The sequence below is a fragment of the Babylonia areolata genome, chromosome 9 (assembly GCF_041734735.1).
Source record: "Babylonia areolata isolate BAREFJ2019XMU chromosome 9, ASM4173473v1, whole genome shotgun sequence".
Lineage (NCBI taxonomy): Eukaryota > Metazoa > Mollusca > Gastropoda > Neogastropoda > Buccinidae > Babylonia > Babylonia areolata.
Window position 1 is genome coordinate 26742784 of NC_134884.1, and position 18143 is coordinate 26760926.

The window sequence follows — 18143 nt, forward strand, 5'->3', positions numbered from 1 at the left end:
TGAATGCAGTCCAGTCAAATGATTGTAGTAAACTATGTAGTTCACCATTATTTGTTAATTCATATTTAAGATAGGGTTTGTTTTAAGGAACGTGTTTGCAGTTGAATCTAGTGACCTTTTCAAGACAAACACAAGACAAGAACCGACGGACAAAAATCACAGACAACCAAACTACGCGGACTTGACACAATGTACATGACATGACAACTGTTAAGGTGTGTTAGCGTAACTTGTGACACTGCAGCAGCCGTTGTCAGTGCGGGTCGGTCTCAGATGGGCGTTCCGAACTGCCACACCAGTCGACAGTTATATGAGTTCTCTTCCTTGGTCCGCTCGACGCTTCCAGTTGGTCATATTTGGGTTTCGGTTCTCTAAGACAGTAAAACTGAATTAGGCAAATGATGTCTTCACTTTCATGGGAAAATTCTCTATTGCCGTATTTATGATAACTCAATTGCATGCATTTGATTCGTGCCGCATTCTTTAAACATATGACAGAGTCACTAAGCTATATTTACCTGGCCTTTGCTCCATGTTTGCATTGACATCATAACTCACATTTTCCCATTGACAAACAGTCCAGGGCATAACTGCCACCATTTCCTATACCACAAGTTCGTGAACAGAAATGGAGTTTTATTAATGTTTGTTGTCCAGTTCTTTTTTTTTTTTTGCAAGAAACCTCAGAATATGTATGCTATATTTCCTGTGTGAAAACTGAGGATGGTGCTCTTGTTTGTTGGCCCTTTTTAATGTATTTACTGATTTTGTTTTATGTTGTAAAGGGTGGGAGGGTATGTGTGTGTGTATTTGGATGAGGAATTTTGTTTAATGTCCCATCACTTACACTGGTAATTGTAGATTGTATGTGCGTGTGGGAGAGAGAGGGGGAAAGAGAGACCATTCATGCATGTGAAGCAAGTGAGAGAACAACAAAAAAAAACCCTGTTGTGGTATAGCAGCCAGCATCACACACTGATGTCTGGGAGCATTGGAAGTAACCTAATATTATGGGGGTGTGTATGTTTTTTTTAATTTTTAATTTTTTTATATTATTAATGCCCCTCCCCTCCACCCATCCCCCCAGCTTGTATCTGGTGATAGTGTCATGGCTTCAGATGGGAAGACCAGGACATGACGAATGTCATCTTCATTATAAATGCATCTTTGAGAGAGGGGATCTTTCTGTGTGGCCAGTTCTGCAGTCATGTATCTCTCAAGCCTGCAGTTGAAGCCAGAATCTTAACTTTTTTTTAAAAAGGACATGCAGATTACAGCTCTTTCATTCACAGTTGAATCAGAATAACTGTTTCTTCTCCCAGCTTCAGTATCAGTTTGTATGAAACAAAATTTTAAAATCTAAATGACAAAGACTGAAAGGGAAAGGTGTGAAGTTGTTCCTGGCCTGTTCAAGCGTAGATCACCCCCTACAGATCCATGACTGGGACAAATTGTCGAGGTCTTTGCTGTCAGTTGGGCATGCGGTTGTTAACAGGACTAGTGAGGGTCCTTACCTTGCTGAGGATGCTCTCTGGGTCTGGCTCTCACCTTTGTTGTCATCAGCAGAGGAGCTTAGCTTATTATAAGTTAGCGTGTCCTGCCATGTGTTGAATTTGATTTGGCTCTGTTTGATTTTATCTGGCCAGACACAGCAGTTATAAGTGTGCCTTAGTGGGTAGCCCCATAGTGACATGACTCAATCCCCTTTACCTTTTGAAATGTGAGTGTGGATGAAATGTGAAAGAATGTGAGTGTGTTTATGTAAGGCTGCATCAGTATGAGCAGTATGTGTGTGTGTTCAGATAAGGAAGTGGGGACGGGGGGAGGGGAGAGAATGTGTGTGCTGCTGTGTGACTCAAACGAGACAGATCTGAGAACATATCCAACAACTATGCTTGGTGTGAAATTTCCTTCCTTTTTTTTTCTTCTGTTTTTTCTTGAATTGAACAACTTTCTTTTCAATTGTTCAATCCGACACATTTGTTTTTTGGTTGTTTTTTTTTTACCTCTGGGGCATTTGATTAAAGGTGCCAAAGATGTGTCTGCCAGTCTGAATACATCAGCACCTGCAGCAGTGATTGAATTAAGATATGGTTGAATAATTAGCCATCCAGATATCCCCAATTAGTTTTTCTTGCCAAAACCATCAGTATGCCATGTACTGTTTACAAAAAATAAGTGACAGCAAAATATTTGAAAATGTTCCAAAACTAAAGTTATTGATGAGCAAGTAGACAAAAAAATACATTCCGTGTGAGAACAATGTTCAAAAGTATTTGACATAGACAACATCCAGTTGAAAGTGTTGAGGAGACAAAAGTGATAAGTTAAAAGTGATAAATTACACTGATTAACTGTCATTTGAAAACATGTCTTGGGAGATTTTCAAAATAATTGTAAACCATTGTGTATAATTTTTACATGAGTTAAAATTGTCAGAGAAGTTTACTATGAAACTGGTTTTCCAAAAATATTTATCTTTGTCAAAAAAAAAAGTCAATGAAAAGAAATTACCTGCATGTGATTACAGACTCTTTAACACTCGGTGAAAACTTTCACATTAACCACTGAATAACGAAGAAAACAAAATGCAGATAAACACACTGATATTTGCATTTAGAGTTTATTTCAGTTTGTGTTTGCAGTCAAACTTGCAAACTAACATTGCTAGGCTTGGCTTTGTCCCATGTGCCTTGGACTTGGATGTTTTGTCAGTTTCACAATATCCAGTCGGACAATTACTCAGTGGAGTTCTGCTGGTTATCTAGCCTCAGATAAGATAGACAAGAATAGAAGCAAATACTTTTGGGGTAAGTATATACAACAATGCTAAGTTTATTTTGTTGTTGTAATTTTTACCTTTATGTATGTGTCTACATCAGTGAAACTTTGGTTTACAGTCTGCTTCTTCTTAGCTACAAAAACAAAAACAAAAACAAAAAAAAACCCCAACAAAACAATGAGCAAGATTGTAAGTGCATTTTCTACAAACAATTGAATTAATACACCTTCTGAACTGATAAGCTTACAACATTATAAGTTGACAATGTTTCTGAGAGTATGAACATTGATGGTGTTTGTTTCCATTTTAATTCAAACGATTTTCTGGCAAGTAGCATTGATTCATGAGTGACATGGTACAGTGAGGGGACTGTAAAGTGGGGTTTCACTGACAAATGTTGGTAGGTTGGGAACTAGATTTGATTCTGGAGATCATTGTGCAGGCACGGACCGGCTAGCTGATGATGTCTTCACCATGATGGGTCGTCGTCCTCCTGCCTTCATGACCATTTGCTGGAAGTTTATCACTCCTGGCATTCTGGCGGTAAGCTGTCATGTTTGATTTCGTTTGAGTTATCAGACAGGTGTCTTATTATTTGTGTAAAAAGATGTAATATGTGAAGATGAGGCTGCAAGCTGCATTCCTTCTGAATAGAAGTGTAAATTAATGCCACCATCAAAACTTTATTTTCATGCTGACAGTTTAGAGCTTTTGTCTTTTTACCGGTGCCCAGGATTTTTTTCTTTCAACTTTGTTATTTCTTAAAGGCTCAGCAGCACCTGGATGTAAACTTTGTATCCTCTAATTTTGTTTCATGCCTCAAAACTCTCCCACTTCTCCCATGCCAACAAGTGAAAGGTTGAAGGTCCCCATTGCCTTTCATGATCACAGGGGCAGTGAATTCATATTCACTGTGTCAAGGGCCCAGCAATGGAAATCAGGGCCTAATCCTTCTCTTCTTCCGCCACTTTCACCTTCCCCAACCAGACTCAGTACCTGTTCACACTGGGGTGGAAGTGAAGGAGGTCAAAGTGTCTTTCTCAGTGACACAACACCTTGCTGAAATGGAATCTGAAATTCTGATCACTGGATCAGAAGTTCGGTGCCTAAATGATTTTGCTGTGGTGCAGCCTTTCTGTGTCAACAATAGCTGACTGTTAACTTTCTGACCTGAACTGCCTAGACTGCTGCTTCCCCATCAGACCCTCAAAAATAACTTCACATAGAAATGCAACTGTAAACTTGCTAACACATCTTTCCTGCCTTTTTTTTTTTTTTTTTTTTTTTTTTTTTTTAAATAAAAAAAATGTATCAATTGGTTTCTGCCGCTATTTCTCCACAAAACAGAACTGGCTTTAAAACATCACTGCCAGTTACCTGTCTACAATAACCAGCTCTAAACTTTGCAGACTGATATGTCTGAAGCTGTTTGAAAGCTGATGACTACTTCCTGATTAGTGTAGGTATAAATGCTCTGAACTTGAGCCACTTTTCAACCCAACCAAATCTATCTCTCTCTTGTAAAACTTGCACACACTCTCACGCACGCGCACTTACACGCACGCATGTGCGCGCACGCACGCACCCCCCCCCCCCACACACACACACACACACACACACAATCAGAACCATTTCTACTGAAGTGACAAGATAACTTTTTTTTTTTAAGACAACAGACCAGATTGGAAATGAGAAACATTGACTAGGTTCCTGATTGTGTACATTTCACTGGTTTATGGCTGGGCTCAATGTATGATTGTGTATATTACATTTGTTTTATGGCTGGACTAGATGTATGATTGTGTATACTACACTGTATGGCTTGACTAGATGTATGATTGTGTATACTACACTGTATGGCTGGACTACATCTGTGATTGTCTACATTGCACTGACTTTATGGCTGGATAAGATGTATGATTGTCTACATTACACAGATTTAATGGCTGGACTGGATGTATGATTGTGTATGTGTATGATTGTGTATGTTACACTGGCTTTATGTCTGGGAGTATTTGTGCTCATTACGCTGGCTTAATGGCTGGACTAGATCTATGATTATCTACATTACACTGGCTTTATGGCTGGACTAGATTAGGATTGTGTGTGCTACACTGTCTTTATGTCTGGGAGCATTTGTGTTATTTACACTGGCTTCATGGCTTGACTAGTTGTATGATTGTCTGTACTACACTGGCTTTATGGCTGGACTATACCTATGATTATCAATACTACACTGGCTTTATGGCTGGACTAGATTAGGATTGTGTACATTACACTGGCTTTATGTCTGGGAGCATTTGTGTGCGTTGCACTGGATTCATGGCAAGATATCTGACTGTGTACATTTCACTGGTTCTGTGGGTGGTGTGTTTATCTGATTGTGTACATTTCACTAGTTTTATGGGTGGTGTGTTTATCTGATTGTGTATATTACACTGGCTTTATGGCTGGAGTATATGTGATTGTGTACATCGCACTGGCTTCATCAGAGAACTGGATGTCTGATTGTGTACATTATACTAGCTTCATCATGACTGGACAAGATATTTTTTTCAAGACTTGAAAACATGTACAGGTTACTAGATGTGGCAGTGTCTTGGTTCTCTTCCTGTTAGTTGGAAAGAACATTTCTCCAGGAATATAGGCCTTACCTGTGGCATCACTCAAGGCCTCTACTACTAGGACCAGTTCTTTTCATCCTCTTCACACCAGACCTTTTACAGACATGTTCAACTTATCTGTCAAAATATTCTATTTTCAAAGCAGATGCGATGTATGATATAGGATCAGTCTGCATGCTTTGACACCTTGAAACCATAACTGAAAGTCTTATCATTTCCACCATTTCTGCCACAATCTCTCTGTTAGGAACATGGCTGGAGAAGTATCCATAACATCAAACCTTGAATGCTAGAAAGTAAACTTGAAGCTCAGTGATAATGAAACAGAGACATTCATCCTACATTCTTCAGCAAAACAACTTCATGCCCAGTTTTTGGGTTTTTTTTTTTATCTTTCCCTCTGCTGGAAACTTTGATTTGCATAATACAGAAGATATCATTGTCGAACTGCAGGTTAAAATAACATGCCGTTCAGCATACAGTAAAGTCAAGCATGATTCACCATCACCTCTCTTTTAGATACAACCAAGATTTGAGTTTTGTACATTTGTCCTGTCAAAATATACATTTTTCCAACTCAATTTTGTCAGGCTGTGACAGTCAGTATCTTGACCGTCTCAAAAAAGTGCAAAATTCCGCTTCAAGAACAGAATTCTTTGAACAGTCGAAGGAGAACTCAACACACCTGTGATACCATTCAGGGACTGGCCCAAAACAGACAAGAGTGGCCGTTCTTCATTGCTGCCCTACACACCAGAGGGCTAAATTGGCGACACGATTAGATTACTCAAAGCCTCTAGATACCATCATGCTCAACCCCTCCTCAAAACTCTACACTGGCTTCCCATCAAAGCATGCATTGAGTAGGAACTCTCAACTCGGATTTACTCTGCACTGAAAATGCTCCTCCTCATTAACTCTCAGATCATCTGTCAGTGAACTCACTATCAAGGTAGCTCTGCTTGTCATCTCACTCAATAACTCTGCATTCCACATATCAGAACAAAATTATAAAGACAATTCCTTTTTTCTTATTTTTCTTCTTCCTTTTCAGCTCAGTCAGCCTGGAACTAACTCCTGTAAAGTGTCTGTCAAATATAATCCACTACATCTTTTAAAACAGTTGTCAAAGCATACCAATTCAAACAGTATTATCAATGCTTAAACTTGAAAATTTTCCCTGACCCGTTGGCTGTCTTTGTACCGCTTGTTTCCATGATGTCCGCCATTATTTGTTATGTAGTGTGCTTCTATGTGTCTGTGTATGTATGATTGATTGTGGGGGATGACTGCATAGGATTCTTTTGAGAGAATAATAACTTGATAATTTTTGTTGGAAGCTCCATGCAAACATGTATGTGTGAGTGGATTATATGTATCATCTGTGTGTGTGTGTGTGTGTCTTTATATATGAGCATATATGTGTGTATTTGAATTCATTGTGTCTTATTTGTTTGTATTGTTATAATCTCTCTTGTGGCATGCATACAGCTCTGAATTAAGCTGGAAGAGTGTGCAATGCATATCTTTCATTATTATCATTATCTTCTCTTTCTTGTTATATATGTGTGTGTGTGTGTGTATAATATGATTGTGTACGGTAGCTTTATTGCAGGATTAGGTATCTGATGGTGTATATTACACAGGCCCCACTACAGTTTATGGCTTGTCTGGATATCTAAATATCTACATCACCAGCTTAATGGCTGGAACATATATCTCTGATTGTGTGCAGTGTATTGGTTTTACAGCAGGACCAGATGTCTGTGTGCATTGATATCCTTCATGCCCCATGAGGTCAAAGGATTGAATGTTCTTGTCCTTGTGGCCATCTGCTTGTGTATCAATAACTGGCCCTATCAAAATTTATGGCTGATTGTGAACATTATACTGGCTTTATAACAGGACATTATATCTGATTGTGTACTTCACACTGACTTTATGACAGGGCTAGTTATCAGATTGTGTACACTGCATTGTTTTTATGGCAAGACAATTACATTAACTGTATGGCAGGACCAGATATCAGATTGTTGACGACGGGCACAATAGCCGAGTGGTTAAAGCATTGGACTTTCAATCTGAGGGTCCCTGGTTCGAATCACAGTAATAGTGTCTGGTGGGTAAAGGTTGGAGATTTTTCCGATCTCCCTGGTCAACATATGTGCATACCTGCTTTTGCCTGGACACCCTTTGTGTGTATATATGCAAGCAGAAGATCAAATACGCATGTTAAATATCCTGTAATCCATGTCGGTGTTTGGTGGGTTGTGGAAACAAGAACATACTCAGCATGCACATCCCTGAAAGCGGAGTATGGCTGCCTATATGACAGGGTAAAAACGGTCATACTCGTAAAAGCCCACTTGTGTTCATATGAGTGAACGCAGTCCACGAACACAGAAGAAGAAGAAGATTGTTTACATTGCTTTGTTTTTTAAGGCAAGACAACTACATAGTCTTTATAGCAAGACTAGATATCAGACTGTGTACATTTCATTCGCTTTATGACAGGAGTAGGTGTCTGATTGTTACATTTCCTTGGCTTTATGGCAGAGCTGGTAATATGATTGAGTATATTATGTTGGCTCTGTCACAGTTTATGGCCAGACCAGATGTCTGATCACATGCACACACTAGTTCTAGGGCTGGACTAGATATTTGATACTTTACATTACATTAGTTTTATGGCAGGACTAAGTGTCTAATCATGTATATTATATGAGTTCATCACAACTTATGGCTAGACTAGATGTCTTATTACATTACATAATCTTTATTGTAGGACTGAGTTCTGCTTGTGTATACTATACTGACTTTATCACAGCTTATGGCTAGATTAGATATCTGACTGTACATTTCATGGTTTTATGGCAGGACTAAGTGTCTCATTATGTGTATTATACTGGCTCTATCACAGTTATGGCTAGACACTAGATATCTGATTGTGTACATACTCTGATTCCAGGGCTTGTCTAGATATCGTATAGTGTACCTTCCATTTGCTTTATGGCTAGACTTGATATTTGTTTGTTTACATTACATTAGTTCATGGCAGGATTAAGTGTCTGATGTGCATTATATTGACTCTATCACAGTTGATGGCTAGACTGGATGTCTAACTGTGACATATTATTTTTCATGGCAGGACTAGGTATCTCATTGTGCACATTATGTTGGCTTTATGACTGGACTAGATATTTATTTGTGTACATGATATTAGTTTTATGGGGACTCTAGGTATTTGATCATGTATTTTTCCTGTGTACATGAGGTTAGTTTTATGGCAGCACTAGGTATCTGATCATGTACTTTTGTCTGTGCATATGATATCAGTTTTACGGCAGGACTAGCTATCTGTTCATGTATTTTGCCATCTTGGGTGCAGGTGGCACTGGGCTTTGCCTTCTACGCATATGTCCCTCCGAAATATGGAGACTACGAGTTCCCGGAGATGGCCAGGGCAGTCGGTTGGTGCATCGGTCTGCTGCCCATCGTGCCCATCCCTTGCGTCATGATCTACAAGCTGATCGTCTCTACTGGCACCTTCAAAGAGGTAGAGTTATATAGCTCTCAGAACTTGTGTGTTTCATGCACTGATCCTGAAATGTTTGGCTGTCCTCGTTGTCTTATTTCAGTATTCAGTTTCAAGGAGGCGTCAGAGTGTGTGGACTGATCCATATGATTATGTTACTTCCCTTTAGAATCATCTTGTGTCACTGGAGTTTGAGGGAGGATTTAACAGGGTTTAAGTTTGGTTTGTATGAGACAGTAGTGAAGCATAGATTATAGACAAGGGCCTTTTGATTTGATTTTCACTTTCTCTCTTTTAGATGTTTTTTCTTTTAAATTAAGACTATTTGGTCATTTCAAGCACTAAACCACATTAATCAAACAAATTGTTGACATTTTTTTTCACCAATGTAGCTTGGAACATGTGTTTTGAATCCACTTTAAGGATAGATTACAGCCTTGACTTTGGGGATTTTAGCTCTGTAAACAGTAATGCAATTTGAAGAGTTTCATTCATTCACACTTCACGTTTTATACATTATGAGTTTGTCCAAACGTTTGAATGAGATCGGGTGGTTTTATGGGGTGTTTTTTCTCATGTTTATCAAGTACATGTGTATATTCTGTTGACAAACAAATGTTAGTTTTGCGCCATTCAAACACACAAAACTTTTGATTTGTGTTATTGGCATGCTGTGTTGAGGGAAGAAATATTCCAACATCTTTTTTTTGTTTGTTTATTTCACTTTTCCAGCGTCTGCAGAGTCAGTTGAAGCCCTCCGAGTTTTGGGAGCGCAGCTGCAAGGAAGACGTGCTGATGGATGAGCAAGAGGAGAAACTGTGAACAAGCTGTGATCTTCATCGTCTGAACTGTGCACATGTGTAGTGTCTTTGTCAGTCATTTGTTTTGGAGAAGGATTATGGATCGAGATTCTAAACAAAGAGATTGCACATATAGTTTGATGCAGGGCTTGTTTTTCTTTTTTTTTTTTCCTTCTTTTTCCATTTTCAACTGTTTTGTGTTTTTTTCTGGAATCAAGAGTTCTATCTGTACAGTTTACTATGTCAACCTTAGTGATGAGATAATGACTCACTGATTATTTACTGTTTTTTGAACGATGTCCGTTTGGTCTGCTCATAAAATTATAATTTTCATATATCACAAACAGATTGTGTCTTCTTTTTTTATTGTTTTAATGTTACTGTTCATCAAAGCATCTTTTGAAGATCATTGTAACAGTAGTGTTACATGAATCAAAGAAGAACAACTGAAATTCATATCATGTAAAGTCAAAAAGATCTTATGAACTGGTGTTACATGAATCAAAGAAGAACAACTGAAATTCATATCATGTAAAGTCAAAAAGATCTTATGAACTGAGAAGAATCAAGAACACCCCCTTTTTTCCCCCCATTTGTTTTAACATTGTGATAAGACTCCTATCAACACAAACTGTGAGAATCTCAGAGACTGCAGAGTTTTCATAGCCTGAAAGTAATGTACAGTCAAAAAAGTCTTTGTCAGAGAGGCACCATTGCAGAATCAGGCTTTGGACATGATCTAGTGTTCACCAGTGAACATAATTAGAGGCCCTGTTTTGGCATGGTGTTTTTTATCATTGGAAAAAGGCACTTTTCTTGAATTTTCCTCACTCCACCCAGTTGTAAATGGGTAGCTGACTTTTGATCAGGGAAGGTTGAAATGCTGGAAAGTGAGGATTGGGCCCTGCCTTCCTGTGCCAAGCACTAGGTGCAGTGAATATGAAATCACTGCCCCTGTATCCATAAAGGCAATGGGACCTTTAGCCAGAGCACTGCAGAAGGAAGGAAGGCACACTGTCCCGCAGTCCTGATGGTACAAGGTGTCTGTGTAGTTTGCAGAAGGATGGATAGCAGAGACTTGACATTCTTTTTTTTATTTATTTTTTTTTTATAACTTTTATTAATCATGAAGTGCTGGTGTTGGGTTACACTTGCTTGTCCTTTAGTTGTCCAGTTTTTGTGTTGATGTGAGCATTGGGTGTTAATTAAGATATCAGCTGCAGGAAGGGGGAAGATTTTATAAATGAAAAGTAGCAGGCAGCCTTTTTTTTCATAGTTGCCTGTACTATAGCTGCATTCAATGTTAATCTGTGTGTGACATTATTTCATTAATCAAAATTGTCAAATGTCACAAACTGTTTGCATGACAAGATATTTTTTGTGTTGGGTTGCCCCCCTTTGGTCATGTTTTGGCGTGTTCAGCCTTTCTTCATGTTTGGATTGTTGGTGTTTTAAGCATGAATGGCCCTCCATCACTGGTAACTATAACAGAAAAAAAACACCAGAATTAACTGGGACAGCAATGTAGATAACACTTTCATTCTTTGAACTGCCAGCAGATTTGTTTTTCTGTGTGCACAGTCATGTTTCATGTTTTTTTAGGTTAATTTAATGGTTCTAATGTGTGTGTTTTGTTGTTGTTTTCATGATGGAGCTCATCCCACCAGATTTCCTTTTTTTTTAATCCCTTATATTTCCACACAACAAAACATGATCTCTTGTGTCCAGGATTCCATACCCCATCCCTCTCTCTCTCTCCTCTACTTTCTCTCTTTGGTTCAAATAAACAGAAATGTGGCTGGTTGGAAAAATGACATGGGTTTTGAAACAAAAATGGTGCAGATTTAAAAAAAAACAAAAACATTGATGTGAATCTGTGCTGTGGCAGGATCGATTAGGTGTTGGACCTCTGATCCAGTTTTCACCAGTGATCAGAGTTCAAGGCCCTTTCTCAGCTTGGTGGTCTGATTTTCCTCATTCTGCCCAGGTGTGAATGGCTACCTGACTTCAGTCAGTGAAGGTCAAAAGTGGTGGAAGGAGAGGAGTGAGCCCTGCCTTCCTATGCCGAGCCTTCGACACAGTGGATATGAATTCACTGCCCTGATGGCTATAAAAGGCTTTAGGACTTTGAACCATTGCATGCTGCTTCCAGCCTCTCCAACAGCCTACTGCTGAAAAGTGAAGATGCCAGGACACAGCAGACTGATGTCCACAGAATCAGCAGGGAATTGAAAACCAGACTTTATTTTTTTAACTATTCTACTTTGCAGGATGGTTGCTCTCTCAATCTCTCTCTCTCTCTCTCTCTCTGCCTCCCTCTTTCCTGTCCTCTCATCTTTCTCCCTTCTCTGTATATCTGTCTCTCTGCGTATCTCTCTCTCACTTTTCAGAAGTAATGTGAGTTGAAAGGGCTGTAAGATTTTTCTTTTTGGCATTTGTTTTTTACTTCTTTTTTTTTTCTCTATGGTTTTTTGTATCAGTGTTGTTACAATGTTTCAGATATGCATATGTCTATGAGGAATGATAAAAACACACTGCTCTAAGTGTCTTTTTGAATTGATGTGGAGATCTCAAACTGCTGGTTTTGGGGCCTTGTTGGTGCTGAGACCCATGTTTTCTTAAAGTATCGCTACTTTTTGAAACAGTCTGCTGTGCACTTCATCGTCATCGATATTACTCACTAACACATTCTGTTTACTTCTATTTCCTTAATATAAGAATCACAAACAGCTGATTATTTTGAATTAATCTGTCAAAACCTGAAGCCTATTGTGCAGAATGGTGTGCATGCACTTCACTGTACTCAGACAGATAGCAGCATATTATATTGTCCAGTTATTACAGCCCCAAAGATGATTACCTTTCATCAGACCCATGCTTCAGATTGGTAACTTTCATGACACAGAAAGAACTATCAGATATAGAAGAAAAAAAGGAGTTATGAATATGAGAATACATGAAGAACTACCAGATGAAAAAAAAAAAAGGAGTTATAGATACAAGAACAAAGTCAAACTTTGCACAGTGTAATTTTTTGAATTTCTCCAGTCCTCCTACTCTTTCTGGAGGTCAGTTTATTATTATAGTTTTTGACAGTATTGTTAGTAATGACACCCACTCAACAATCTGTATGATGATTTACATTGTTTTCAGTTTGTTCTCAGGCGTGTCTGATCTTTGTGGGCATTTTTCCCCCTGTGGAATATAATCAGTGCAATAATGTTCGCTTCTGAAGAAGATGGATATTGTGCACATTCAAAATGTCTGAAATAATGAGGTGCAGATAGTGCTGAGCTGATAAGTTCACCAAACACGTTTATCGTTTCATGTCAGTACAATGATAAGTCCAAAGAAAAAAGATCCAGATCAAGTAACAGCTTTGTAATTGAGTGCAATAGTGTTCACTTAAAAAAACAAATCTGGGTAGCTCTCAGTGCAAGACGTCCTTGCCCCATCTGCCATGGTTTTAACTCTGTACCCAATCAGTGCAGCTGCACTGTAGTTTCTATGCATAAGCCCTACATAAGCTAAGTGCAGAGTGAAAGCCATACTTCATTCACAAAACTCACATTATGCCATCAAAACCACTCAGTATCTCTTTGAAAACACTGGTGAACAATATAGAGGCTGTATAAAGGCAACAAGCTAAAAGCACTGAGTGATGATACAACTGATTGAGAAACTGTACATGCCTTCTGCATTGCGGAAAAATCTTGACTCGGTCCAAGGGAAGCAACCAGGTGTTAAGGTTTCAGTTTCAGTTTCTCACGGAGACCAGCAGCATAACCCAGTGTGCTTCGTCGGGCCTTCAGTGCATTCCAGTGTATTTGTGTACCTATCAGAGTGAATTTCTTCAGCAGAATTTTGACAGAAGACGATCCTTTTGTTGCCGTGAGTTCGTTTTCAGTGTGCCAAGGGCATGCTGCAAGAGGATCTTGGTTAATCATCTCATCTAAATGTCTGGACGCTTAGTTTGATTTTTCCAGACAAACCTGGGAGAAGGGGCAAGAGAGGGACCCAAACCCATTTCCTCACAGACACTGTATAAGCAGACAAGCATCTTAACCATTCTACCACCTCGGGGTACAAGGTTTTAAAGCATCATGGACACGGCACAGTGTGTGAATACTACTGCATGTTGACAGTATCATCATTGATCAGTTTGTATTAAAAAAAAAAAAAAAATTTAATGTTAACAGGCAGTCAGAAAGTAATAGTATGTGCCATATGGACATGCTTTCACTGCAGATGTATTTAACATTTTTTTTTTAGAATATTTGGTTTCCCAGCATCAGATCACATTCAGTGCACTAAACATGGCAAGTACGTCTTGGTCCTGGCATAATTATATTGGATAAAATTGCTGTTATTCTTCCAGCTGTAATATTCCTTATTTTCTCACAGTCAGCATATCCCTTGGTGACTATGGAATCAATGATGTAATTGATGAAAATGTATTTTGACTTCTAATTTCACATTTCTGTTAATTGTTTCGATTGCAAAAATGCTATAGTCACCCTTCCACTGTTCCCCCCTAAAAAGTTGTTTATTTCATGATGAGATACTAAGTCATACTTAATGCCATCAGCAACGAAAGGAACAGAGAATGAAATGTTATCTGTCACATTATATGTCTTTTTCATTGCCTTACAATTATAAATGTTGTCGGTAGCAATATGACTGTGCAGTTGTCAATGTTAAAAAAAATCATATCAGGTTAAATCTGCAAGTAAGTCACACCCCAGTACTACCAAGCATAACAGTGTATCGTACAAAAATGCAAAAACATTTTTCGGGATAAAAATTTTCTTGCCCTTGATATTGAGGTAAGAATGATGTGTGAGAGTGGAAAAATAGTTTGTTATTTGTATCAGTGAGATGCCCACATGTGAAAAAATAATTCAAAGAATTACCTTTAAAGAAATATTCATGTCTTGAACATTTAAAAAATGTTTTTCAGGTGCTGTCTATTACAATGTGCCTGTTAAGGAAAGCTTTACTTTACCTTTAAACTCTCACTATCTCTCTCTCTCTCTCTCATTTGTCAAGGAAGTGGAAACCTTTTGCTGAAAAATCCCTTGATTATTGAAGACAGTCACTTTATAACATGTTTAAGGAAAATGTTGATTTACCAACAGTGTTGTGTAATATATATATATATATATATATATATATATATATATATATATTTTAAGTTTGGCAATTTTGACTTACCAAGCAATGATTTATTATCAGACTGTATCATTATACTCACAGGATTGGAGGGGGTATGAGGGGGGTGTCAGAGAATATTGATTGAAAACTTCAATGTTTCTGCTGCAGTTTTGAACAAAAAAATTGTTTTGCTTTGCAATAGACTCCAACTTATGTAAACACATTTTCAAATCTATATCTGACTTGTTTTTTGTTTTGTTTATATCCAGATTGTCTTGTTTCAGCAATGATTATATTGCATAATTTTCTGCAAGTTGTAGATGTTGAACTAGTTTGCATTCCACATTGCAAGGGAAACCGGTGATGTCTAGAGTGTTCTGAATGATGATCTTTCTGCATCAGATGACAGTGAAATGCCTATCCTCTCTCTGTCTGGTTGATCTCTGTGATGATGCCTTTGAAGCAAACATCATGACATTCTTCTCCATAAACTTGAGCACAGTTGTGGCCAACAAGTTTTGGCTGTTTTTTCTCATACATCCGAAGAGGTGGTGCTTTAGATGTCCTATCACATGTACTGGTGATTGTAGAGATTATGTTAAAGTATCTGACTTCACTGACAGAACATAGAACTGTCTCAATTCCACACACACACTGTTGTGTGGTGTGTCTTAAAGGCCATTGCCCATGGTCCTTGGACATACTTTTTTTTTCTTTTTTGTGTGTGTGTGTGTTTGTTTTGTATCCTTTACCTCTACCAGAGATCTTCGAACAATAGATTCACTCAGTGGCTTTGCCAACCTCCCCACCTGTACTTGGTGAAAGATTATTGGATACATATATGTGTTAAATGAATACATTATATATCTTATGGTCTAAAGCAGTGGTTGTTTCTGTATTAAGAAAAGAAAGAAAATGTTATGTTCTTGCTATAGGTTGTTATTTGTGCTGTCTGGAACAAGAACTACTCCATTGAAAATGTTACGTTTCAATCTTTCAGTATGTTTGACCAAATAGAGCATTCCAAATTTGCTATTGAAAGTTAGTTTTCAGTGAGTAGAGACCAAAACATGACAAAAACAGTGGTATAGCAGTGACGTAGCAAGTGGCGTCCAGAGTTGGATTTTTAATAACAGGGGGGGAAAAAAAGCATCCATCAACAAGAAGAATCAGAAAAAGATGAGCATGTCAGAAATAAACCACATGTCTTTTCTTGGACATGCCTGTACATGTTGGGTGTGTGTATGGGTGGGTGGAAATGAAAGGTTTAGCAAATAAGTGGCTACTTTTGATGTTGACCACATGGTAATGTTTATCTGATGGATGAAGTCACAATGCCTGTATATAAAAGAAATGAATTACATCATTAAAAAAATATGTATATTGAAGCTGTGACTTTGTCAGGCTTAAAGAATGAATAAGAGCAGATTTTCAAGTATTCAAGAGGTTGTTTTGTTTTGGGTTTTTTGTTGTTGGTTTTCTTTTTCTTCTTTTTTTTTTTTTTTTTTTTTTTTTTTTTGTCGTTGGATTAATGACACATGTGAAATGAAGAATTTTGACGGAAAAAATTTGATATTTTGGAGAATAAAAAATTGTTTTCCGTAATGTAACATGTTATGCAGCTGTTCCAAGAACGCAAATGAATGAATCTGATGTGAGATAAGAAACCAGTATCGTTCAGTGCTTCCCCATCCCCTCTTCCCTCGTCCAACTGTTAACTCTCTCTCTCTCTCTCTCTCTCTCTCTCTCTCTCTCTCTCTCTCTCTCTCTCTCTCACATAACTCTTTTCCATTCAAAATCATAAAATGAAATGGATTTTTATATGGTGGTCTCTGGGTGGTTCTTAAATATATATGTGTGTGTGTGTGTGTGTGTGTGATATTGATGTTATTGATGAGGTTACCAAATTCATACCAATGTTTGGGGGAGGGAGGTTGGGGACGAAAGGTTGTACTATAATGATATGAATGTTATATAATCGATCATATTGATCTTATGGTATTAACGACCTCTTTTAAAAAAATTTTTTTTTATAGATATGTTCTGCTTCTTCATCCTGTGTGCCCTTTTCTGTTTCTTTTGTGTGTGTGTGCACAAGTATCTTTTTGAACAGCTTAGCTAATTGATTAACAGCTTATTCTCCTGCCAGTGTCCTGTGGCAAGTGCTTTATGTTTGGGGGCGTCTCCCGTGAAGGAAACGTATGCCCCAAGCAGTTAGAGCAGTGTTTGTGGACCCATGCGCAGAGAGTGGGTTGGTATCTCACCTGCAGTGTTGGTACTGATGGCAAAATGTTGGATCAGTTTCAGCCCCCACATTGATTTAAATAGCTAAAAATCATTCTTGTAGTTTTGTTAACTATTGTCATGCCATCACAATTTTTGAGTTTGTGGAAATAAAACAACACTGATTTGTGTTGAATCCATTTTTGTTGTTGTTGTTGTTGTTGTTTCTCTCATTTCAAGGTAAGAAATGGTGTGTGTTAGTTATTTTGTTTGTTTTCAGATGAATAGTGGTTGAAGGAATGGTTTGTGAAAACAGTGTGTCTGCCTTGGAAATAAGATAACCAGGTTTTGCTTTGGTCAAGTTAAATAGTCCTTTTGGATGAGACAATAAATTCAAGTCCCATGTGCAGCTTGCACTTAGCGCACATATAAAAGAACACATGGCAACAAAAGGGCTGTTCTTGGCAGAATTCTGGAGAGATAAAAAAAAAAATCCACTTTAATAGTAAAATATATAAATGGTGTTAAACTACTATAGTGATCCAATGTCCTGGGTTGAGCAGCACAAATTTCACAGAGAAATCTCTTGTGACCCCTCAAAAACATTTGCAATACAGATTATGAAGTTGACTTCCTTACGACGTGGCAATGAGTTCTGTTTCAGTTTCTGGTTGTCAGGGTGCAAACTGATTTATGTATGGTACCACACTTTACCTGCCAAAATTTCTTCTTTTTTTTTTTTTATAAGAAAGCATTTGCCAGATGAATGCATAAATCCCAAGGCGCTGGTAAGACTCTCAACCTACCTCCTCCATCTTTATTTTTTTTGTTTGTTTTTTTTTTTTTTTTGGGGGGGGAGGGGGTGATAAAACAATAACATGATAGATAACTATGGGTTTGTACTATACCAGTAAACAATGTGTTAAGGGTTTTGGTGGGGTTTTTTTGTTTGTTTTTTGTTTTTTCTCACTATTGGCTCTGAATTGGGTGGGATGGCTGAGACAAGTGTAGAATGTCATCTTTTT

General features: G+C 38.0%; 1 protein-coding gene across 1 annotated transcript in view; it reads left to right on the top strand.

The window, feature by feature from the left end:
• Positions 1 to 11702, top strand: part of LOC143286168 (sodium- and chloride-dependent glycine transporter 2-like) — a 56228-nt gene extending 44526 nt beyond the window's left edge. Inside the window, exons 12-14 of the mRNA XM_076593784.1 lie at positions 3225 to 3325; positions 8795 to 8962; positions 9674 to 11702. Of these exons, the coding sequence (XP_076449899.1) occupies positions 3225 to 3325; positions 8795 to 8962; positions 9674 to 9763 (359 nt within the window). The 3' untranslated portion in view covers positions 9764 to 11702. The remainder of the gene's footprint in view (positions 1 to 3224; positions 3326 to 8794; positions 8963 to 9673) is intronic.
• The last annotated feature ends 6441 nt before the right edge of the window (positions 11703 to 18143 follow it).